The sequence below is a fragment of the Lonchura striata genome, chromosome 2 (genome assembly GCF_050655825.1).
Source record: "Lonchura striata isolate lonStrDom1 chromosome 2, ASM5065582v1, whole genome shotgun sequence".
Taxonomy (NCBI): domain Eukaryota; kingdom Metazoa; phylum Chordata; class Aves; order Passeriformes; family Estrildidae; genus Lonchura; species Lonchura striata.
The window spans coordinates 31866657-31892866 of NC_140704.1; the positions used below are offsets into that span (position 1 = coordinate 31866657).

The window sequence follows — 26210 nt, forward strand, 5'->3', positions numbered from 1 at the left end:
GCCCGCATCCCCAGCGAGCCGGAGCCAGCTGACTGAGCAGTGCGGAGATGAGGGCTGGCTGCTGACCGAGCAGGGCGCAGTGAAACGCGGCGGCTGCCGGAGAGCGGCGCGCAGCCCCCTGCGAGATCCTCCTGGCACGTTCAGTCACCGCAGAGTGAGCGACACAAAAGAGGCAGCTGTTTCAATGCAAGTACATCCCAGTAGGTGCTGTTCCTCTAATTCTGACCTGGTTTAGTTATATGGTTCAGTATGCCAAACACACATATGAAGGCCATACATGTAGTACTCAAAGAAGAGAAAATAGCATTTATGCATGAAGTGTACAGTATCCAGCAGTGAAAAAGACTTCTAATGGGTTAGAAATTGTTAAGGAGCAGAGCTACCTTGGCATAATAAGGGAGAGAAACCACTTTATGATTCCTCTATTATTTTATTTTTTATTCCGAGACCCAGTGAATCTGACTGCTACTTCTGGTTGTCACTGTGGTGCAGACATGCCCAAAGATGCAGCCCCTGCCCTGAAGAAGTTTTCTTTATCAGTAAAGAACATGTAGAATTGATCTATTAAATTTCTGCAAGGTCAGAAATACAGGTACTGAGCCAATTAATATAAGATATTCATTGTAACACTCCCAGGAGACATTACTGAGCAGCCACGTTACAAGAATACTGATGCATAATTGTAATCTTCCATTTCACTGGCCATGTTTTTTTGTTGCCTACATATTTGAAAAACTGCAATGAAATAAGCAGCAAAAGAGAAGGAGAGGAAGAACAGGCACATCATTAAAGCAATTCAGTAAAAGGGAGGTTTATCCAAACAAATAAATTGCTCCATTTCTCTGTCTCTTCTCTGGCATTTCCATCCTCTAAAATAGCCCTGATCCTCATTTCCCTGTGTTCACTGACATTCCAAACTGCAGCACATGGAGAACGTATGTGATGTATGGTGCTGTATTTGTACAAGCCATCTATTTCCTCATATATGGGAATGGATTTTAAGCACACCCATATACATTACATACATGAGCAGCTGGCAGCAAATCAACAGGGAGCACTGGGAGGGTGAAAGCTCTTTCATACTGAAAGGACATTAACAATGGTTGGTGTAGAAGACAGTGTTTCCCCTTCAGCATCTCACTAGGCAGAAATATTTTCAAAAAACCTTTGGAGTAGGTGTTAGAAAATTTAGAGCATAAAGTGCCCCAAAACTAAGATTTTCATAAGGCTCTTCCTCTTGTTCTTCCCTCTTTTAGTAATTTCAAGGAAGAGAAAAATCAATATATTTTATCAGAAATTGGGCAAAACTAAGGCCAATTGGGTTCAAGTTGGATTTTCATTACCTATAATAAATATTTCCGTGAAAAAATGAGAGGAATAGAGAATTTCTTTATTTTGCTATCTTATATCCAAAAAAAATTTTCACTTTAAGGGAAGAATTACTATTTCATTAAATCTCCACTTATACATGACATATTTTTGTGTTCAGTCAGGCCCTTTAATCATACAACAAGCCACAACAATTAACCTGAACAAAGCAAAGCACATAGGCAAGTCCTACATATTTTCACAAGGTCCGATTTCAATACAGATATTACTCTAAAATGACATCAAGGCACGCTTCATTTACCAGAACCTGGAATGGTCCGTGAAATAATTCTTGCTGGAAGAAAACCACACTGTTCTCAGCGTGCTCCGTCTAAATCCAGTGACGGATGAGGAGGATGCAAGGGGCCCCCAAGTGACAGCGGCGTGTACTGAAGGGCAAGGCAGCACCCTGGCCGAGTCCCTGAAAGTCAGCAGACTGACTCAAGAGACGTTCTCATCACGCTTCCAATTAACAACGAAGCCTTCCAGCAGTTTTCCAGACCTTCACACAGCCCTTGCAACCTTCGCCGGCCGTGCAGGGGAACAGAGGCACAGCATCACCATCTCTCATTTTATGGCTGGGCAGAAGGATCAGGGCAGAGAGACCACCACAGAATCCCAGTTCGCCTGGGTGATGCTCTGCTGGCACCTGGACTTTGAGTCCCCCACGCTGACTATCTGATATTTATTTTGCTCCAGGGCAGCAGGTAGGAAATTACTCCCAGTAGCCTTGATCAGAAGACATTTGGACTTGAGGTGGGACAGAAAGAGGTAGAGCACCAAAATTCTGCAGAGGTAAACTGCCATCTCACTTTACATGTGGCCTTATGAACACTCTCTCTGTCTCATCAAGCACCATTCACATCCTGTAAGGATGTTATAATCAATCCATGGTGCACATTACCCATCACAATGAAATTTAGCTAGCTCTGCATCTGTCAGCCACTATATTTCACATTTATTACAGCTTTTAATTAATCATCTCTTGATAGCTAAACACAGCACTATCAACCTCGATGTCAGTTCCCAGCAGGAGTTTCAAGTAAACAGCAAGGTTCTCTGGACTCAGTGGATCTTCCAACCAATATTATAGCAAATTTTCCACTCCTCTCATCCATCTTTCTAATACTGAGGTAAGCCATTTATCTCCTGGGTAATATATTTTAACAGCAGACAAGTGCTACCTTTATTTTCAGCATGAAAGGAGCCCTGGGGTGGTATAAATATTTATATGCTTATAGGAATGAAACAGCTGGAAGTCATTGCTTAGTGGGCCTCAACTTGTGACTTACACTTTGCATGAGCAGGAATATGACCCCTGAATTAGCACAGAGGAAGAAGGAAGCAGAAGGAACCCATGGCATTGTTGAAAACAGCCACAGTGGGCTGGCTTCCTTATGGAAGCCATTAGGTTTCTAGGTTATTTGCAATTGGCAGGGAAATACACAATCCGTGGCCAAAGCAACTGATAACTTTGGTATCAGGGATATTTCTGAGTTCCTTGCATTCCTGAGTTTGGCCTTTTAATTAATTAAAAAAGGATCCAACACCCAGAATGCACTGCCTCCTCCCTTCCTGTGAGAAATCTCCACTACTAGAAATAGCTTTTAAAAGCTGCTCTGCTTTCCACCAGCTTTCTAACAGAAAAAAACCATTATGCTCTGCAACAGACAGTATATTCAGAAGCCTGCTTCACTGAAAAGAAAATCCATGCTCACATAATTACTCCAGGACAGGAGTGCAAAGATTAATTTCTGTATCTGTGTAGATTAATTTCTGTATCTGTGTTAGCCATTACCAAAGTGCCTGTTATGCTGGAACATCCTTAACCAGCAATGCAAACTATGCACTTCCCAAAGACAGAACTTTTGTTCAACATCTCTTCACCTGCTTTTTTAAAAAAGGAGTCAGACCCAGAGCTGTCCCAGTCAATACCAGAGCCAGACAGAGTCACACAGTGCCAGTTTCAGTGGGTAAAAAAGTAATACAGGAACTAAGAGTTAACCTATAAGGCACCTATAAACTTAATGAAGCATGGAAAATCCAGTGCACAGACAGATTTTCCTGCTGCCAAACAGCTAAGCAAAGGCAAAGAGAATCTTCTTTGGGCAACACGCAACAAAGCAAACTTTACATAGCCTATCTGCTTCAAAATCACATTAAAGGACAAAGAAATTGCCTCTTCTAAAAGTTATGGAGGGCAGGAACATTTTGTTTTCCTAGCATAATTTGGTAAAACTGACTCAACACAATCAGATAATGTCAATCACTTCTGCCTCTATGTCTTTTGATGCTGGTGCCAGGTCATGCCCTTGAGAGGTACGGGAAAAGATGTACGAAGAGGATTCCCAGGGCTGTTTGTGTTCTGAAGAGGAGACCGCTCCCCTCAAGGAATTTAAGGAGCTTCCCTGTGCACACAGGAACATATCCAAGCAGTGTGAAACACAAGAGCAGACTCAGGAAGTGGGGTCAGAAGAACAAGTGTAGAGAAGCTTTGACTGCCCATGCAGGGAAAGTTCTCAAATTGGTGACAGAGCCTGACAAAAGCCACAAAATAACAAGATCCTCATTTCCAAAGACTAACTGTTTTGCTGGGCAGGTGTCTTTTTGCTTGGATATTATAATGTCTCTTGTATATGTTATCCATGCAAAAGAAGAACATGAAAAAGACAGAAAAGTAAAAAAACTGAGAAACATTGACTGTAATCTTTGTATTATCTAATGTAGTTCCTTTGAATAAAACACTTTTTTTTAAATCTGTCCTGCTCCATCCCTACACCTCTTCCGTGTTCAGCGTATGTTGAGACTTACCTTGGAGACTGGGTCCAGGCTAAGACAAAAGGCCTTTGCAGTGTGGCATTGAGGTCCCCAAACCTGCCCACTGAGGACTAGGTTGGACACACCAAAAGTGAGAGAGCTAAATCTCCATCCTGGCTCATTGCATCCTACAAGCATGTTCTGGTTTTAACAGCCAGGAGCTGCAGCTGTACAGAAAGCCCTTCAAGCTCTGGCTGAAGCATGCTTGGAGCTTCCAAAGCCTTCAAGTATTAACCTCCAGAGCTCTAGAAACGCTTTACAGAGGTGGTAGAAACTGCGTTTTTTGCCCTCTAACTTGGGTCATATTTAGGCAAATATTTATGAAGATGGCAAAAAAACTGCAAAGGAATTTCAGATCCCACCTCAGAATAATAAGGGTATATGAGCTTTTTTTTTTTTTTTAATAAGAACTACTGCCAATTTTTCTTTTTTTTTTTTTTTGATACAAAAAACAGGATTTACCCCTAACTTCACTCAGCTGCTTCTGAACAATGTTGACTGCATTCTTCATATAGAATTACATAGGCTGATGCAGACACCTTTCAGAACAAACAGAAAATATACAACTCCTGAAGCAATGGAAAATGATATCTTGCAATGTGAGACATTTGCTAGTGCTAATAATAGATAATGAGGTGAGTCCTGGCTATAAAATATAGGCACACTTATACTGCAAACATAAAAGAAAGGGAAAGGAAAAAAAAGAAAACACATTCTATTAACAGATCTAAGATACTTTCAGACAGCTTCTATGAAGGCTAAAGGTGATCGCATTCTTACTTCTGTGTGTTTCTCCCTAGAACCTGTTATTATGGAAACTGCAAAATTAGATCTAAAGTCAGCAAAACACAAACATGTACAAAATTATTCTTTGCAGACTATTCTCCTTCATTTGACAAAAAAATGGAAGTGAACAGATCACAATTCATACGAGGGTGGATGACAATATCTCTGATCTCTGTGGGGATATGTTACTGCATTTCACAGAGTTTCAAGAGAGATCAAAATCTGTATTAAGATGTTTGATTCACTTTCAACTACCACAGAAGGAAAGCTTTCAAACTCACCAGTACAATTCAACCCCACTATGTAAGGAGGAGACCAGTATTTTTTCTGCAGTGGTTACCCTCTCTTAATTTTAGAAAGATGAAAATTAAAAAAAACAGTTACTACTCTACCTCAACTTAAAATATGAAAACATGAAAGTTTTTCAATGGGACTGCTTGTTTTGAAGTTGCAAGATCACTTTTTCCAAGTATCAAGGGAAAAATTACTTTAGAGGACTGCAGGACCATCAACGTTTGTCATAGATTTTTTTTACTGACTCCTTTCTTAAAAGAAGTTTGTCATACGGCAATTCTTAAGCATAAAAAAAAAATTGTTACCTAAGGCTGTGTTGTTTCATTTCACTACAAAATACAGCTCATAGGATATATATATATTGCATTTTTTATTATTTTTTCTGATGTCATGATCTTTTCCCCAGTTCTCTGTACTCTTTAATGTTTTTGTTTTCGCCTGCAGTTGTTTATCCCTTAATGAAAGTGGGTTAACGACAGTATACTGGTAGAAATCAACTAATGACATTAACATGCCTCACACAGTGATTTTGTTTTGAGTCTCAGGGACTTCTGACTGGTCTGTAAAACCATAAAACACTCTAAATTTTCGACCACAGGAAAAAACACCCAGGCATTGTACCAAAACTTCCTAGTGGTCTCACACTGAGCTATCAGTCTGACAGATGCACAACAGCAACAACCTCCTCTGAAATTTATCAGCTACACAAATGGCGATAAAATGAGCACAAGCCACAGCACAGGAAAAAAAAATCAAAATCCTTTGTTGCTGAAGCCAGTTTTGAATCCTATGTCTGATAATGCACAGAACAAGCCCTTTTAGAAAAACTGTTGGTGCTGTCATCTGCATACTGAGCATCCACAGCAAAGGCGACGTTCATAACAAGTTATCCTTGTAGAGGGGTCAAAAGGACAGTGCTGGTAAGACAGAGATGACAGACAACAGGCATCAGGGAAAAGATTAATATCCCTACACAGTCATACATCAAGGAACACAATTTTTGCCTGTAATCCCAAAACTGCTGAGAGTAGGATTATTTCTGCTTTCTCTATTACTAAGAAGAAAGAAACCGCTCATGGGAATAGGGCACTGCTAAATGTGAGTCCTTATGTGAGCTGAAGGGTTGCAGTCAGGTCCTAAGGGAAAAAAAAACCCAAAAGCTCAGTTGCATGATGTTCCCAAGCAGTGGTCCAGCTACAAGCTGGGCGGGGGGACGGTTCATTGTGCAAGCCACTTAAAAATATGAAAAAAGTTTGTGTAGTTAAAGAAAGGCAAAAGAAGTGAAAAAAGAGGAACCTCATGAAGTTTTCACAGAATCATAGAATTGTTTATGTTGGAAAAGACCTTTGAGATGAAGTCCAGCCACCAGAAGGTTCACAGTTAAAAAGGAAAAAAAATCTTAATATTCTTTGGAAAATAACAGAAGCATAAAATCCATGACTGAAAGCAGGAATCTTGGTGTACACTTCCTGTGGCACACTTCGATGGTGCTGAGCTGCAGTACAGTTGCAGATACAATTGCACTGTTTGGACAGGCAAGAAGTGTCCTAAATAGAGACCAAATTGTTTGTACCCCTGACTGGCCCCAAATTTCCTCTAAATATATTTAAGATGAGAACACTTTAAGGATTGGGCTTTAATGAAAGGAAGCAATGCCTCTAACACAGGAAAAAGAGCACACTTTCTAAAATAAGATGAAAAAACCATTACTGATGTCACAACCACCAAAGTAATGTTATCATAACCTTAACACTCCACAACTCTTTGTTGGTTAATGAGAAATATCTTCTCACAACAACTGAAGGCTATGCATTTCAGTTTTCCCTTTCTTGGAGCACATGCTCTTCATAGCTATTAGTGGGTAAATCTGACAGCCAGACAGAGAGCTACCCCCTTGGCAAGAACAACTGAGAAAGGAGATCTTCTCTCTGCAACTGTACAAAAACAGGGGAAAAAAGAAAGGGGAAGGGAGTGAAGCAAGGCAGAAGATGGGATGATAGTATTAATATTGCTGTCATTCTCTCACAGCTGGCAGGACTGCATTTACTTGAAAAAATGTCAGTATGCAGAAGAATTGCAGGCTTAGAGCATCTGTATTTATAGAAAAACCTGCACCACACCAGGGTAAATTAACATGACTGTAGAACAAAAGGGGCAGATGTCAACCATCCTCTTTAGTGGCCTTGCAAGTAATGTGGTGGGGTATGGAGCTGGTTGGAAATTTCCCAATAAAACCTTTTCTTTTCACTGAAAAAATATGAATTCAGTACAGCTGAAACTGTGCCAGAACGTGTCAGTTTGGACAGAAAGGAGCCAGCCAGGCTTCCCCCACTGCCTGCACATACTGCCCACCCGACGCTGGCAGGGCTTCTGCATCCCCTGCCACACAGGAGCTCAACAGGCCTGGAGGTCCAGGTCCCAAGGTAAGTGTCAGGAAAATTCAATTTGTATTTCTGCCCTAAAAGAGTCTTGCAATTGTATCATTTTCACCAGAACCAGAATTGTTTTCCTCCCCAGAATGTAAAGTTTCCTTCAGGACAAAATCTCAAAGACCAGATGCAAATACCTCCTTTTGTGAATAGAATAGAAGAGAATAGAACAGAACAGAATAGAGTAGAATACAGCATAATACAATACAATAGGAGTATGTAGATGAAACAGTTCAATCCACCAGCTCTCTGGAGAAGACTCTGGAAGACACTGGAACAGTATCTTCAATGATGTTAGTGGCAGTGGTTCAAGCCTTAGCTGCAGTGAAGAGCATGAGGGATATGCTCTCAGGGCTGCAGATTTAACCTGGATACCCTAGGACTGATGACACATACTACTATTACCATATGACTCAGGGAAAGAAAAATAGATATATGTAGATAAATGTGTGGATATACAGAAATTATACTTGAGAGAAAAATCCTAACATCAGATGGGCGAAGTTCTAGAAATTACTGGCATATGAGAGGAAATAGATAGCAACTGGATTAACATCTAACAGGGCTGGAACGTGACTTCTCTGGCAGCCCCCATATAGCTTTCACTCAAGAATGAGAACTGCAGAACACAGCTCACTAATGTTAGTGGATTTAATTTATTAATGTAGACTAATATTCACCTTGGTAAGGACAAATGTACAAAGGCCTTACAACCTTTATAATGGAAGTAGTGATAAATAAAGTCTCCTGAAAGAATGGAAGAGAGATGGCAGTAAATATATGACACTGTCAGCCTTATATTGCTCTAATTACCAGTTCTGAACATATACAACTTCAAAGTCAAGCGGCTAAGACCAATGATGCCTTTGTCTTTCACTCCAATTTATACGAGGTGTGTAGCAAAATATTATTTTTAAAAACTCACTTACCCCCTTACTGTCTTTGAGAGAAAACTTTGTCTCTTGGCTTATGTCTATAATACCTCTTAAGGCTGACAATGCCATCACTCCAAAAAAAATAAAATAAAATCTGTACATTATTCCCATTATAAGCCACAGTTGCAAACTAGGAAGGTTAAAACTTGCCTATTGCTGCTCATTACACTTATAACTGTGAGGCACATATCTTTTTGTTGAAGTGTTATGCTCAAGAAAGGGTGCAGATAATTTTTCCAAAAAGAGTACTCAGCAAAGGTCAGGAGCTGGATCTGACCTCATAAAAGGCTTAAGGAAAAGGTTCTCTAGAACTGAGTATACTATATAAAGCTCAAGCTCATTCTCAAGAACTCCAAATTCAAACTCTCTCAAATGCACTGACATTTAACTGCAATGCACTGAGTAAAGGAGTAAAAAAAAAATAGAAAAACAATCCAAAGCTAATGTTTAAAATCAAAACAATTTATTTAACTTCTAGAACAATAGAAATCCCACAAAATAGAATTTATATCCTGTGGTTTGGTGGTTTTTTTCAACTAAGTTAGACATAATGATTTCTTTTGAAGAAAGCATGAATCACAATGGCTACAATTTTCTTGGGTTTGGATGACAGTTCTAATTCTCTCCAAAATAGCCTAAAATCACCAGCCCTTTTACTAATGCTTTTTAATGGTTCTTTTCGTGTTAATTAATTCATGAATCTAAATCATTCAAACATATATAAGCCACTAATCACTCACAGACTTGATAACAGATCCTAAGTAGACAGAAATGTGTAGAGCATGTAATAAAACTGCCAAAAAAAAAAAAAAGGAAAAAGGACTTAGAAGGAAAAATAAAATTCACTCCTTCCACCTAATAGCAGGAGATGTGATTCTGCACTTATTATGCAGGATAAAATATTCACTGATGTCAATAGCAGCTATAAAAATAAGAAAAATCAGGCTGCTTCTGTGTAGAAATCTTTTTTCTAATATTACATGCACAGAAGCAAATTAAAAGTTGCTTTTTTTTTTGTTTTGGCACAATGTTTGTTGTCAACATTTAGCAAAAGGAAAACATAAAAGAATAAGGGAGGTGGGGAAAAGCAGGTTAACAATCAACTCTTGTCAGCAATAATTAATACAGAACTGGAGGTTATAGCCCCCAAGAAATAAAGAAATTTTATTGCAGGATTACAACAAGGAAAAAGAAGAAAAGTGCTTTCTTGCATACTGATATAAAGAAAATTAAATAAAATTATTAAATAAGTTTTCATGTATTGAAGAAAAGCAAAGTGTCACAAGCTATACAAATTACAGAAAAATGTATGATATCACATTATGAAGCAACATTTTGTATTTCTTTATATTTTATGATTTTAAATAATCAGATATTAATTTACTCTTTATTTTTTGCCTGATGTAATTACGTACCTGCTTGTTGAGTGCCTATATGCTCTAAATTTATTTCAGTAGGAATGTTGGGAGAATCCTCTCTGCTTTCCTTAGATAATACAATTGTGCCCAACTTTAGAAGGGAGCTAAGTTAGTTATACCAAGGGCAACCTCAACATTTATTCAAGTTATGGAATGAAAAATGCACTGTTACCATGGCAACTGGTAAATCACATTGTATCTGCAATGAGATGCAAGGAATCTTGAGTAAACACTCATTTGCCTCCTTGTGTGACCTCCTCTGCAGGGAATGGTTCCTCTGTGGGAGAACATGTGCAGAACTGTGGCATAGTCCAGATTTCACTGTCTCTTCTGCAAAAAGTTGACAGAAGTAATCCCAAGTGCTATTTTTATGTGGGGAGATTTAACTAGCTCTATCATTAGAACAGGAAGAAAAAAGATCAGGGAACAGGGAAAAAAAAGATCAAATAATGAATGTTTTGCTGGGATTTGCCCCAGGCAAGACCACGAAACCTTACAATGACAGAGTACCTCAAACTCATGTTGCACCCCCTGCACCAGAAGACCATTCACAAGAGCACTGGAAAGAAAAGCCTTGCTGCCATGGAGGCTGCCAGACATGCAGCAGCAAATCATGCTGGAGCTGGAGCTGTTGCTGCCTACAGCCATCTGCTCCACCCTTCTAAGGGATATTGCCACCTCCAAAACAAGGACATCTGATCTACCCTCAGCCAGGCTGCTGCATGTTTTGCTGGGCTCTGATACTATCAGCACATAACACACCAGCTCTGCCTGACATATCCTTCCCTTCTCCACGTGGTAGGGGACAGCGTCTTCAGAACAACTTGTCAAACCATGTTCCTCTACTGACAGTCCCATCCATAAAGTCTCAGCCCATCCATCAGCTACTGGGCTTTCACTGTACTTCCCTGCTGCCCTTTTCTAGCTCTTCTTCAGCCACTATCATGCCTACATAAGGCTCCTCTCTTCAGTTAAATTCACCATGAGAAGCAGCACTGACACCAGACTCCCAAACAATCTCCCTTGGGTCACTCCTCTTCTCCTTCCTTGAAGCATCTCCTCCTAAGCAAGCTGGTGTTATCTATAGGGAGAGAGTGACACTCCATGATGCCACTTATCAGCTTCTGATATCATACTGTATGCACAGGGATTTCTTCAGCCAACAAAGGCTTCACTGCGGGCTGCAATTTTCCGCTGATGTATCTTCTGATCCCATTCTTCTTCCCTCATCACATCCCATAACTACAGACTACTTAGACACTGCCAACACCTATTATGCCACCCAAGGAATACTGAAACTCTCATGTATCTCTGATCCTGCCTCCCCTTCCCCGTTTCTAGCTTTGGTTCTTTTCTGACCATGATAGCTTCAAACAATTTTTATAGCTTTCTACAGCTACATCCTTTTCATGTATAACTGTGAGATCTCATCCTAGCCAACTTCTTTCTCCCTGCTCAGAATTTTTTTTTATGTCATAAATCTCATAAATTCACCTTCTCTTATAAGTTCTTCCAAAAATTACTTCTTAGACCTGTTTACTTTGTCATTACGGGATTCTTCCTTCCCACATGGTTGGCCATTAACTATTTGACCTGAACTTTGATAGATGAGGAGATGCTGCAGGTGAAGAAGACACACAGTCTGGAGTTCACCATCTATCACAGAGCATTTGAGTAACAGAAACATAAAATGAGATGTATGGACAGATGTCCAGGTCTTAACTCCCTAACAGAACCCTGTGGAGAGGGTTACAATATCCAAGTACTCCAGGGAAATAACTAATGATCCTTTCTTCAGTGCAGTCATGTTTCAAGAAACAATTGTATGAGTTACTAAGTGCTTGCAACTGCCTCAGTAATTGCAATGATTTATTTTATGCATCATCATAACTACAGCACTAGGTCAGGAGGACATGTGCCTTATGGATACCTTGAATTTTAACACATGCATTGGAGGCAATCAGAAACACAGAGACCACAGTGGTGGGCAGGGGGGTAGGGGAAAGACAAAGTCTAAAATCCAATCTAAAACACTAGGTTTCTGTTAAATTTTTAATAAAATTTACTATATTTTCAGATGATCCTAAGCAGAGGTTGCTTACGCTTTCTTCTGCTCCCCTAAAATGGAAGTGATCACTATCTAATGCTCCTGAAATATGTTAGGATTTTTTCCCAGGTTAAGTAATGAATGTGCAGTTAACAGTGTAACTATCCATTCAGTAAAGACAAAAAATGAAAACACAAGCCTGTTGTCTCTGTTTTATACCTCTGTTTATTCCAGACAAAACTCTCCCTGTGCAAAGCATCTTTCTTCACCTACCCTTCATCTGTACTGGTGCTCTGGCTGCCTGTTAGCAACCAGCAAACAGGGGGATGAGACTTGTGCTCGTGAGCATTTACTTGACATGGGAAGTATGATCTCGACACATAGCTACTCACCTGACCTACCAAAATGAGGCTGCACCAAGGATATTTTGTGAGGACTCACACCCCTGGTGCAGGAAGATATGTTTCTGCAGCTTCAGAAGAGATTTGTTAGCAGCTTCCTGGGCATGCCCATCCTCCTGACATTACTTAAACTCCATTCTGCAGTCACTTTTCCTTTTAGCTGTGTAAAAGCTCAGAAGGACATTTTTAGGATAATGATAAGTTAAAGTGCTGTCATCACCAAAACTTTCATGCTATTTGAAGATCTTGAAGACAATTTCTCTCCACCTCCATAAACTTCAAACCATTCCCCTATGATAACTCAAGAAAAAGCCCTGCTAACCTTCAGCACTGTTTTTCCATTTACTGTGTTCAAGGTCAGAAGTGTAAAAACACTAAACCAACACAGTTCTCAAGGTCAAAATACAAAATGCAGCAATGATATTCCACAGGAACTTTAATTCATTTGGTATTCAGGACACATTCTTTCTGAATATCAAATCACAAAATCATTGCCAATTCATCAGATTTTCAGCTTTAGCTTATTAAATATTAGACTATGCTAAAAATAAAATGCAGGTTTTAATTTATCTTATTAAAATGCTTCTGTACAGCATGATCTAAGTTTCTAATTATCTAGATCTCTATATTATCTCAATTGTTATTTCAATATAAGCAAATTCCTAACAACACATTTTAATGGAAAATATTCATATACTAAAAAGTTGTAAAGCATTAGAAGTCAAAAAGTTGAATGTCAAGATGCTAAAAATGAAAATGTTTCTCTACATTGTGTCTGCCAGGAGAGCAAGAGCTTACGCGACATTTGGCAGTGATTTCCCATGATGAAGCAACTCTTTGGTGCTTTCATTTCCATAAAAGCTCTAGTCTATTTAGAGGTAGTTCCTAGCACCTTGCCCTTAACAAGGCAATACAGATAAAGTTCATTAAATATATTGTCTAAGGTAGGAAAGTGAAGAAGTTTTGCTGTAACAAGCACTTAACCTTGGGGAAAAAAAAAAGTAAAATAATTGGAACAAATTATTTCTTATAAAAGCAAAGATGAATATATTGTTATTGCATGTTCTGCTGTGTTCACAAAATTGTCTAAATGAAGACTCTCTGGATGGGGTGTATTATTAGACCTCAATCAATAGGAATTTTTTCAAGCAGGCTGGGCATCCAACTATTTGACGCAGATCTTTTCCACACACAAGAGCACTGGAACACTGGAAACTGCAGCATTAATGAATTACAAGGAAGATTGCAAATGCCTTTGATTTTAGAGCTAATTCGGACAAGATAATGGTCAAGCAACTTTTACAGCTTTTTGATACTTCTGCTGGAATGCTGAATTTTTGTTTCTTCTTATAGCAGGTAAGACGTGAATTTCTACCATACTAAAATGAGTAAATTTATATTTGTTTTACTGGTTTTATTCTTAAAGCATCCTTAATACATATTGAACATCACACAGTTTAAAAACTAATAGCATTCTAAAACAATAGTTATTGAATGATTTACTGTATAGCTTTTGTCTAATGCAAATATTTACTATTTACATGTCACTGCAATGAAAACAGTATGTGTCAATTGATTAACCAGTAAAAATATTAGACAGAATTGGAGAGCATTGCTACAGCAGCTGCAAAGGAAAGTGGTGTGGTGAAACTGTAGTCCTTTTGCCTACTGGGTACAGAACTAAGTTTTGCTCTAGGGAAGAGGCAATCATAACTGCACATATACATATGTGTATGTCTGTGTGACAGCTGGGGGTGGGAGAGTGAGAACAGACGAGTTACAGGGAGCATACTGGGCACCCAGTCCAAGAGCAGAGCAGCCCTGCTCTACACATGGCTGCGGATCCCACACAAACCAGCACACGTACCCACAGCTCTGCTGGAAAATTGGAACATGTTCCCCCAGTTCCTGCATACATTCCTACAAAGAAGTGTCTAAAATGAAGTAAGGGAGGCACATTTTTAGGCATCCTTGGAAATGAAAGCTATGGCTCACACACTGAAAAAAAAAAAAAAAGAATTTATAGCGGTCATTTTTAAGTAAGTACCTGATTTGAGTGTCCCACATTAAGAATCTGCCACGAGCAAGTTTCACGTGGTTCAGGTGTTCAGACTTAAAAAAGGTATCTGCTTCAACCTATCTATAGTATCTCTCACCCAGCCAGTGCACCCTAACTACTCAAACACCCCTTCTGATGACCAAGACTCAGGTTTTAATATGAAGAACTGAAAGGGAAATTGCAACTTTTCAGAATATGCTAGACAAAACACCAATGCAATCTGAAAAGAGAAAGAGAATGAGAGGACTGTCAGAACAGATGGGTCACCAGGAGAAAGCATCTTCTTTATGTTAACAACTGAAATGATGTGTTTAAATAACTGGTTCATTCTACAATGTGAAAAGGGGTTCCATAAGTAGTCTTTGTAGGAGATTGTCTTTGCTTTTAGCAAGGTATGCAGTTTGCTTAATGAATAAATATGTACAGCACATGCACATGTAGGCAGGTGTCTCTACAGAAGGAGAACTGGGGGACCATAAACACTGCAAATTCCTTGGCGGAGAAGAATTCTGACCATCCTTGGTAAAATCCTGAGAAAGACCTCAGATGCAGGAGACCATCATCTGCAATATGCAGGATTTGATAGCTTCCCAGTGCAGCACTGGGCACTGCTCAAACTCTGTTGGAAAAGTCTTGCGATGCCAATGATAAAGCAGGTAGGAAAATCCAACCTAGCTTAATTCTCTTCTGTCTCTTTGGGAAATTGGAGTAACGAACTCACTGCAGATGAAGCTCTGCTTAGAAGCCACATGTTCCTTTTTCATGAGTTCATCAAAATCCAAGAATCCAAAAAGGAATCAATATGGCCCAATGATTAGCTCAATACAGGTACTGTGTAGAGACTTAAGAGATTATTTAGACAGACTGAATTAATGTGTGATTACACGAAAAAGATTCCTGTTTCTCACCTGAGGAAACACAGCCAGAGTGTCAGTACATTTCCAGCTATTTGCTGTTCACACAAGGAAGCCCAGGCCTGAATATATGTGTTTTTTAGCCCAAAGCCTGAACAACCAGGCTTTGCGTATGAGAACTGAAATTGTGGCCACTCTAGTCAGCTCTGATTAGCATCTTCTCTGACCATGACCACATCCAGTCTCTATTAACTTGCTAAATATGGCCAAACAGCATATATTGCAAACAGTAAATAGTTTTAACAGTTGTATTTGTATCCACAGATGTGTTTTAAACATTCCTGTGGTAGTGAATAATCCCCTATTTGCAATATAAAAGTATTTTGTAAAAAGGCCTAAACTGATGCTGTATTTATTGAACAAATATTAGTACCTCTAAAAACAGGAGAGACACTGTGATATTGCAACCAAACCAAAAAGGTGATGCACATTTGCCTTCTATGCTTGTCTTCTACTCTGCTAAAAAGAGCAAAGCTTGTCTTTGTTCCTCCCAGGACCAAACTAAGTAGGAATGCTTCTCCTGATACAACACACAGGTCTACTCCCCTCACCTCCCAGGAAAAATGGAGATTAAATGAGGGGTGGTGCTCTCAGTTCAGCCACTCCAAGTGAGAAAGCAGCATCAGCCAGGCTGGCAGGGGACAGAGCTGATGCAGAGCAGCCAACAAAGGCATGTGAGCTGTAGGCCCTTCCCTTGATCAAACAGGGCTGTGTAGCTCAGCATCACCCCCTGTTCAGGGCTTACCCTTTTCAGAGCCTGGAAATCCATCTAAGATTTGATCTTCAGCAAGCTGTTAAAGGAATTACCAGCCACCATTCATGCTATTCCTGAGTTAGGTCATCCTATTATTTTCCCAGTCATCAAAAGAGGCTAAAGTACTTTTTCCTGCAACCCACAACTGCTGCTGCTCCCACACGTCAGAGCCTTCCCCGCTCGGATGCTCGCGTTCCAGGCAGTGACAAAAAGAGCTGGGAACTGCCTGCCACACGGTATCAGAAAATATATTTGAGGAAGTCTGCAAGGTCATTGCTAATTTCAAAGCCTGTTTCATGTTTCCACATGAAACACCTAATTAAAACTTTTCACTGGGTAGTTAAAATGAAATGCGTGCATATGCACTTGAGACCTCGTTTTCATGTGCTGTGAATTAGAATACAGGAGGTGCTGCACAGCGGTAGGAACACTAATCGAGGAAGGAGAGGGGAATACCTGCTTTGATTTAGAGGAAGATAGTCAGCAAAAATACCACTAATCGCCTGGGTTTTCATTCCTTTGCTCTTTGAGCTGCCGCACAGAACCAAGAAAAATGGATGCAAGTGGTGTATTAACTGCTACCAAATCAGCACTCTCCACAGGTGGCCATGTGTCAAGCACATCTTGCAAAATGCCACCACCTTCCATGGCTACGATGTGACAAAAGCTTTCGACTCTACAGGCTATATACTGCTCTCACCAAAAAATATCTATTAACATCAGCAGGGGCTGAATTAAACTTTAATATGGAGACACAGTGAGTGATGGAATGGCCATAGCAAAAGGACAGGTTTGGGGGGAGATTTTAGGGAGGTTTCATGATCAAAATAAATAAATACTGGGGCAAAAAATGGAGCCTGCAAAAAATACAAGGTCAGAGTATCCTGACATTCCTGCTGTGTATGTGGTTTCAACAAACAAGGCAGAGAGAGCCACTTTACAGCTGCCACTTTTCCAGAAAGTCCTCAGAGCAGATAGCCTGACTCTGGTCCAGGAGAGGCAGCTGAACATAGGGGAAAGGCTGTCTGTACACTGGCATTCTTCAGGTGGTCTCCAGAGCATGCCTGCAGGAACAGATGCCAACAAATGCTGTCAGCATTTATTCCAGTGAGGTCCTGACACAGGCCTCATTGACTCCAGAGCATCCTGCCACTGGAATCACACTGGCTTTAGCACAGACTCCAGATCTTACTACAGAATTTGCTCCAATGTAGTTTCTATTTGAAAGAAAGCAATGTTTGGCATGCAGAAATGTGTTTACTTGTTTAATGACAATCTACAGGTATCTTCTGTGTTACTGGCCCAAATCTTCACTACAATGAAAGGAAACATCCTTCCTGAAGTTATCCAGGAGGATAGGAGGAACAAGAAAGAGAAAAAAATTGATACCTAAAGCACTGAATCCTTTTTACATGACTGATTTCTGGGCAGACTACAGAATCTCAGACAACTTCTAAAGAGGAAGCTGTGGTAGATAACTGTGGTTTCTAGCTTATCAAAAAGTTTTCCAGTTAACTTGGGTAGTTCTTTTCAGCTGGGTCTAGACTATAAGCCAAAACGAGAATAGTTTCAATTCCAACAAAAACCATTAATTACTTAAAAGTTCTGCACCATTGAAAGGTGAAAGACAAAATTACTATTCCTGAAATTCAGAAACTGATTAAAATTTCTGACCAAAATTTGCATGGTACATATTCAAAGCATTATCAACTTTTCTTTTTTATCTTCTTGAATTTAGGTAACAAACTCCCTAACTTAACAGAGAGATTCAGACACCTTTGTTATTCGGAGTTCCCAGAAAAAGGGTAGTAGCAACTGTACAGAAGTAGATGGCAGGATACATTCACTTTATTATCAGCATAACTGGGAATTTATTGACGTCATAAATCAGGAAAATGGAGAAAAGAACATTCAGAATGTCATCAAATGTATTTATCACATGGATAGAGGGAGAATTTAATGTCAGAAAACCAAAGAGCAGATGCTTTGAACTAATAAACTGATATTTCTATTTCTCCAAAAGGAGAATATGATAAGATTAATTCTTTGTAAGCCTTTAGACAGTCTAGAAACATAAGCAGGCTAGTGGTTCAAAATCTGGAGAGAAACACAGAAGCAGGGGATAGTGACAACCTGCAGATTGCAGATTGCAGCTCTCAGAGAGTTTCTCTACTTCTTCATGTGAGTAAATGGAGCAAAGGCAGGACCAAGGAGCCATGCTTTCAGTCTTGATACCAACAGAATTGTGTAGTCCTGCTGCCCATGAGAAACAACACTCCTGTCCTCTCCTGCTCCTGGATGTTGACCCCCATTTGTCACTCACCCTCTTCTGTGTGCGTGTGTGCCTTGATGAAGCCACTTGGTGAAACACAGGATCTAGATTAAAATACTGCCAACCAAAAAAATTGCCAGGATATTTCATTTGATCCAGTCCAGTTTCTGGATTGGGTAAGTCACAAGCTATGGGGAATTTAGGATGGCTGTGTTTCACCAGGAGCAGCAAAGTAGCTCTTGCCAGCACAGGTCATTCCTGACACCATATCTCATTCTCACCCTGTATTTGTGTCCCCAGAATATGAGGGGAACCAATCCAGTTGGACAATAACCCCACAAGGAAGGTGTATTCTTTGTATTTTTCAGCTTCATTATTCCCTGTGTTGTCTCAAAAAGCAGCACTACGTGGGCCAGCCCAGGGTTGAGGACAAGTGTTTGGGACAGCACAGCCCCTGAAGCGATGCCTGAGGACCGAGAGGCTGTGTAGGGACTGCAAATGTTTGGCCTCACCTCAGCTATGCTCAGGATTTTTTTTAAAAGTTCCCCTTGGCCATCAACATTTCAACCCACTTCCAGCTTCCTTGAGATCCCAGAATCAAGTCTCAAGGATCCCAAAGCAATTCCTCAACATTCATTAACCACTGCAAGGTTTATGGCACCCTTCAAGGTCCCACACATTTAAGACCTCATTTTATACCTGGGTAAGCAAAGATGCAGAAAAGTGATGAGATTTAAAGAAGGTTATTTACTAAGTAACCAACAGAGTCAAAAATAAAAATTTAAAGTTCTGTCTCCCAGGTTTTAGTCTGCTAAATACCATGTGCCCTTTTTACCCCTTTCAGCACAGGACCTAATTCATTGTCCCGCAAAAGAATGAGTCACCATTCCACTCTAAAGAAAGCCCAGCATGCAAAACGTGTATGCGGAATTTCCTCCTATACAAAGTAGTATAATGTTACAGAATAAATCAAAGAGGAGAAAATTAGGCTTTCTTTTCTTTTAAACACTAGGATGAGCATCTGGAGGAAAGAAAGTATTGTGGGAATATGTAACTTGACTTAAAGGAAAATAGTGAGGTTTCTATTCAATGTGTTCCTATACTATGTTCACAATATGTCATGGGAGCAACAAGCATGACTTGAGTGCTTTTTTTTATTAGGAGAAGGATCACATAATTTCACCACTCTTTTGCACTCCTGACATGAGGATGTTCTCCACCAAAACTTTGGCCACATTAAATAGATGCAAAAAAAGGAACAGGAAGTCCTCTTAAAAGTATGTAGTAAATAAAAATAATTCTATAATAATTTTTAAAGTGCTGCAAAAGACTGAAACACATATGCAGATGATCCCAGTCCTACATCTGAACAGGAGGATCCTTATCTCTAGCAAACTTTTTCCACTTCAAAAAGATGCTTATGCCTGTGCCATACTGGTAAAAAAATAAAGGAAAATAAAAGGAAAAAAGGGTGAAAAAGGAAAAAAAAAAAAAAAAAAGAGAGAAAAATAATTTTTTAAAAGCCTAGGACCTGCAGAAACCTTTTCTTCTCAGAAGATAAAGAGGTTGGCTTAAGAAAAATAGGTGATCACCTGGGGCTATGCATTCATTCCAGCAGATGAAAAATCGAGCATCTGGAATGGGACATTCTCTCCAGAACATGACAGAACTAGATTCCACTCCCTTTTTCCCCTGATTCAGACCAGAGACTTGAACTTCTAGTTACCTCCACAGCAAACATGTACCTAACTCTTAATTACTTATTCTTACTCAACAAGGAGGTATAACTGACAATCTCATTGATAGATTCATTTTTTCTTGGCTTGGACTAGAAGACTAAATCAAAATTGCAAACTATCATCTTACCCTGGTACAGCTCTCTCTACTAGTGCTGGCAGGTCCAAGAGGTATAAAGAGAAACAGCGAACTCCTGTGCTGACATGCTAAGGCCATTCTGTTTAAATTACTTTAGACATCTATACCCCCTCATAGCTATTCAGGCCATGAAAGGTTTTGCAAAGCTGTGCTATAGTTGTTATGACCACTTGATCCACAGCTCTGCAAGAGATGCACAGCAGCTGCCAAGAGTCAAAAGCAATAAACCTACAAGCTACCCAATAGATCTGTCCCAAACAGAGCAAAAGTGATTATGTTTTTAGAAAGTAACCCATAGATTTCACTCACTGACTGTATTCAGACATCATTTTATGTCAATGTTTTAAAGAATATTTTTCCACTGGAGTCCTGATTACTGACTGTCAATCCAGCAGTACATCAGCCCGATGCCACAGCTTTGTCAAGCTAACCAGAACTACAGCTCTGGACACGTCCTGACATTCATTCTTGTCTCCTTGCAGGTGTCCAGCTGGGCACCCTAAAAATACCCCGGTGTGTCATGGCTGGAATTTCCTTATGAAATTCCTCAGTCATGAGCAATCTATACAACCCAAGGCTCTAAATCATTACTCTTCTGTTATAAGCCTTTTAACAGCTTCAGCTCAACCACTAACCTGCTTCAATGAGCAAATCATCTGTCTTCCTAATGAGACCACTGATTACAAAAGTTAGTACCCAGCAAATTAACAGAACTGTTCTTCAGTATCTGTTGTCCTTCTGAAAACATACCTGCCTCATATAATATATCTATTTCATCTTGAATTAAGTCACAGAATCAATACACTCAAGTGTAGCACTCATTTAAGCAGCAGGGAATTCTAACTAATATATAGATTAATCTGTAAAGGGAGTACAGGGTGGATTTAGGAAATATTCCTGTTCCTCCTGATGCAGCAAAGTACTGAAGAACCTCCTTGGAACATTACTGTCAGTTTGTGAACATCTTATTCAGTTGATCTGACTATGAAAATGATACTATAATCTAAAGAATATTCTCTCCATTTGCTGAGGTGAAAAGCCCTTTTACCATTTTACTTAAACAATGGCACTATAAATAGACATGATTTTCTTAATGAGTGCAACGCTTCACTGAAATAATAACTTGAAATACTGTACAACACATTTTCACATTATTACAAAGGCATTATTCGAGTTATAGTTGGCTAAAAGGAATTTCAAAAACTATGGTTTAGTGCAAATATACCTTGAATGCATCCTAAATGTATGCTGGACGGGAAAAAAAGCCATGATAAATGACTTCAAATGGCTTTACACACACAGCTTGCTTTCTATATTATAATTAATGCTAATAATAAGCAAACCTCTCTAAAAAGCAGGCTTGCTCTATAGCTGAATATTTCAATATATTTTTTTAATCTGTTTTCTGTCAAAGCAATTTTTTTAAGGAAATGAAATATTTAAATTACATAAAAATACAAATATCCAGTTTCATTTTTCCCTAGGCTTATGAGTATGATTTGCATGTCATGATAAAAATAGAACTGCAAGCTTGCATAGTTTTTTTACGCTACCCCACATTTGATATTAAAATAATTTCTGTGTGCTTTAGACAATAATTTCATTTTATTTATTTATCAATACACTGTAGGAATGCAAAAGCACAGAGAAGAAGCTTATCTGCCTATTTAGAAGCTTATTTAGTTCTATTTACTTTCTACTCATTAGCAAAGCTGAAGTTTCAGGGAAACTAATACATACAGTAGGTTCAGTGCCTTTATTAAGCACCTTGTTCTAACACATTAGGAAGAAGGAGTAGGGAAAAAAGTCACCGTTAGTTTTTGTTTTTCTCTACAAGTCTGTGAGCACCCATTATAGTTAGAGCACTTTTCAAACACTGTATTTACCAGAGAAGAAGCTGGCACTGTGTGCTACCATGGAGCACCAGTTCCAATATACCAGTCTAGCCTGGTCACTGTCAGCTTCCAGTGTCAAAATCAATTCAGCAGCTCACATATAACAGAAACTGAACACAGAACTTTTTAAATTATGAGTTATTCAAAGCTCATTTTTCATTCAGACCATAAATGTGAAATGGTAGCATACCAGAAAACTAAAAAAAAAGAAGCAGCATGGACTTTCTGATTTTGTACAAATCATCTTACAGATAAAGATATATATACCCCAATTTTACACCCTCCAGAATACAGGCAGACTAAAGGAATTCCTTTTCCCACCCACTAGTTCCAAAACAAGCTTTCTACCAGTGAGCCAGCCAACTGTCATTCATATTCACTCTTCCAGACCATCTGCTTTTTCTGAGAAAAAATAATTATATTTCTTCTCCTGAACTAGCAACCCAAACCAGTCCATGCTTCACCTATTCCTTGTGGACCACAAACCTCCAACACCACACCTCAAAGAACACCTTTAGGAACTTTATCTGCCAATAAACCTCTTGTGCATCCAAATGTCATTTATCTTCTTTAAGTGAGTCATTAACTTCTGTACTCAAACTCAGATGAAGATGGTGAATATTTAGTTGAATGACAGGAGAGTTTACCAGTCCTCATAATCAACAAGTCTAACTTGCTATCACACTCCACACCTCATTCACTCTACAGGAAAGAGTTATTGGGCTACCAAATCAGTATCAAATTCTTCAATTAGGCTGACAACCCTTTCTCCTTTACAGAAAAGCACAGGAATCACTAGAGCTCAATTATAATACATTTATATTTGCTGTTAATTCTGGACACCCATGTGAGTCTGTACTGATCTGAAGAGACCTGCTTTAGAAATGGTGGGTATAACACCAGAGGAGTCACAACTCCATTTCCCATCACATGCCTGAAACACAATACATGTAGAGAGGAATTATGCATATGCACAACTCTAACTACATGTTCAAGTTGGGGTTTTGGGTTTTTTTTCATATTCCTAGAAGAGAACAAACTAGAGAACTCTGCTTCAGGCAAAATTTCCCATTGGCTGTCTTGGAAAGAGCAGCTTAACTTCCAGGCAGGTTACAAAGCCCCCAGCTTTTAGCAGTGACACTGGCCCATGCTGACAGAAACACAAAGCCCTGCAAGCCAGCAGCATTTCTGCTTTGAGCTGAGCTGCCAGGAGGCCAGCCCGGATAAGCAGGCTCTCCAAGGGCAGGGAGAACAGCCTGGCAGGGTGTTCAGGCCTCTCATTTACAGACTGCATGCCATTCCTTTGAGGAAGGCAGATCATCCAAGAAAGCCCAGTGTGAGCTCCCCAGGAGAGAAAGCTGGTGAAAGCTTTAATGCAGGGTTACTTGCTGAGAAATGAGGGTGCTGTGGGAAAATGCACAGAGCATATCCATTTTACTCCTACACTGAGTGCCCATCACCCTGTGTTACAAAGAAAGTCATGTAAAATGAGCTATGCTTTAAAAACTTTTTAAAAAATGAAAAATGGGCACGTCACACATAATAAGGATACCACACCCTGAACATGCTGTTCCTCTAACCTTTACAGTGAGCCCAAGGGACTGGAGAGTAAGCCAATGCCAATGAATCTGCCATCACTTTTGTAGCAGCAGGATGAGATGGGAAGGGCTGAAATCCTGGATCCAAGCAGTATTCTCTACAATTTACTCACTACAATTCAGCTTGCTGCTTTTCTCCTTGGAGAAGAGGGGGGATATCTGCCTGAAGCAGTGAAGCCTGCCCAGCCAGTCAAATCCTGTCACCTGCACGTGCGCTGGATCAGCTCTCAGAGCACACAGGAGGAAGGGAGGGAGAGGAAGGGATGGGAACTCATGGCTTCCTGAACATATTCAACCCACTGCCCTGCCAGGGCAATGTGTGCATTTTTTCCAGTGAAAGTAGTTACCTGAGTCAGCTAAACTGAGAAGCTATGACAAACCTTGCCCATATTCAGGGTGCCTTCTTCTTGACTATTCCTAATGAAGTCAGTAGTCTAACTGGGGGCTTACTAGACACACCCACAATGAGGACTTTAGGTCTCTCTTATATCTGGGCATGGGCTGCCTGGATGCACCCTACAATGACCAGCAATGTGCAGAACAGGGAGAAGAAGCACACCATGATTCATTATTGCCAGCACGAGCTGTAGGACATTCCCCACCCAGAAAAAAAAGGGCACATGAGGAATGACCTGGGCTTCTGCCAGGTCTCTCAGAGGACATTTCTCTTTGCTGTCACCTCTAAAATATGTCCTAAAGGTCTAAAGGCATATCCTTGTCTGAGAGCAGTAATTGCTGTGTTATACTGCTCAGGACGGGTATGAGCAAATTGCTTGAGCTCCTGCTAAACTGAAGTCACTCATCTCCTAAATAGCAGTAACTGCTAAGTACCATACTTTTCAAAAGGAGAAGAAAAGCTGAGTGCTGCTTTCCTTTCCATTTTTGGAACTGTACTGTAATCTGTGCAGCTACAGAGCTGCAGCTGACTCCACAGCACCCTTTGCAATGACCAGAGTAGCAGCAAAAATATCCACTGAATTTTTTGAGTATCGGTCTCAACACTCCCCTCTCGTCTATGCCCACATATCTGTAATCTTGTTTCCAAATCCTGAAACACAATAGAAATCTGCCCCGGTTTAAAATCTTTGCTTGAGCACCTCAACTTTTAATTGTGCTTTGTGGATACAGTTGAAAGATACATAGAAATTCTCCCAGACATCCATTGCTAGAGGGTCAGCTGAGAAACAACTTAATCTTGGGTAATTAGCCTAGCTAACTGCCCTTCTCCCTTCTGCACTTACTGATTACACATCTAACTACACCAGACCAGACCCTCTATGCTGCCAAACAGAACAGCATAAAGCTCTGAAAAAACATTTCATCATTCTCTTTTCCTTTGTACAGCCTTATTTCAGTAGGAATGAACTTGCAGATGAGCTGAAAAGTACTTCTTTTCTAAAGTAAAAGTCTTTTTTTCTACTGTCCAGTGAGCAGAAAATGGAATAACTTGCATATACATAATGGCAAGAGACATGAACACTAGGTGAGTTTTCTGTTGTTTCTTGCAGTTATTATCCTCTGCACCTTTAGATGAATATGCAATCAGAATAGAAATCTTTACTAGGAGAACAAAATTAGGAGACATTGTGCTATAAGCAAAGCAGTCAAGTTTCTGTGAATTTTCAGTCCAGTTATTAATATCTGAATAAGTGCTTTCAGAAGCATTAAACAGAACGCTGCTCTCTTCAGTGTAACTTTTGATTGAAAACACAATTTAAAAGAAAAAAACACAAACTGCTTAATTCCCTATCTAAACCATTATTTTTAATTCATACTGAAAAGTTTCAGCCAATACTTGCATCCAAATATCTCCCCAGTAAAGTAATTTTAAGATCATTTAGAGTACTTGAAGTATTCATATGCCTTATACATTATTTAAATACACCGTAAAACCCAACAATTTGGTAAAAAGCATCCTGAAATCATCTGCTATATCCTAATATAAGATATTAATAACAGCATCTGACAGTTAATGACAACATAATAATTTAAGTGTGTTGACAATTATTGACCTGAACACACTTTAGAGAAATGTAAATGCCAGAGGAGAGCAGCTACAGCTCCATGACTAATGTGTGCCCTGGATTCTGACCATCAGCTTTGCTATTTCAGTTTTGTGACCTAAATCTCCCTCCCCTACCCGAAAGAAAAAAAAAGCCCAAATAAGAAATGTCTTACTTGTTCTGCCTTCTCCAGTGCTTTTCTATCCGCCTGCAAAAACTGGCAGTTCTCTCTCGCCAGCTTTTGGACCAGCTCAATCCGTCCGATGTCATCTCTTCCCTGAAGCTTGCATAAAACTCCTGCCTTAAGGGTGGGAGAAAGAGCAAACAGATACTTAAATCCACAAT

The 26210-nt window shown here is 39.7% G+C and overlaps 1 protein-coding gene across 2 annotated transcripts in view; it reads right to left on the bottom strand.

The window, feature by feature from the left end:
- The window catches only part of RAPGEF5 (Rap guanine nucleotide exchange factor 5), a 155532-nt gene that overhangs the window by 63709 nt on the left and 65613 nt on the right, over positions 1-26210 (bottom strand). For both annotated transcript variants that reach the window (XM_021538260.3, XM_085567928.1), the window contains exon 9: positions 26041-26166. In XM_021538260.3, coding sequence (XP_021393935.3) covers positions 26041-26166 — 126 coding nt within the window. The remainder of the gene's footprint in view (positions 1-26040; positions 26167-26210) is intronic.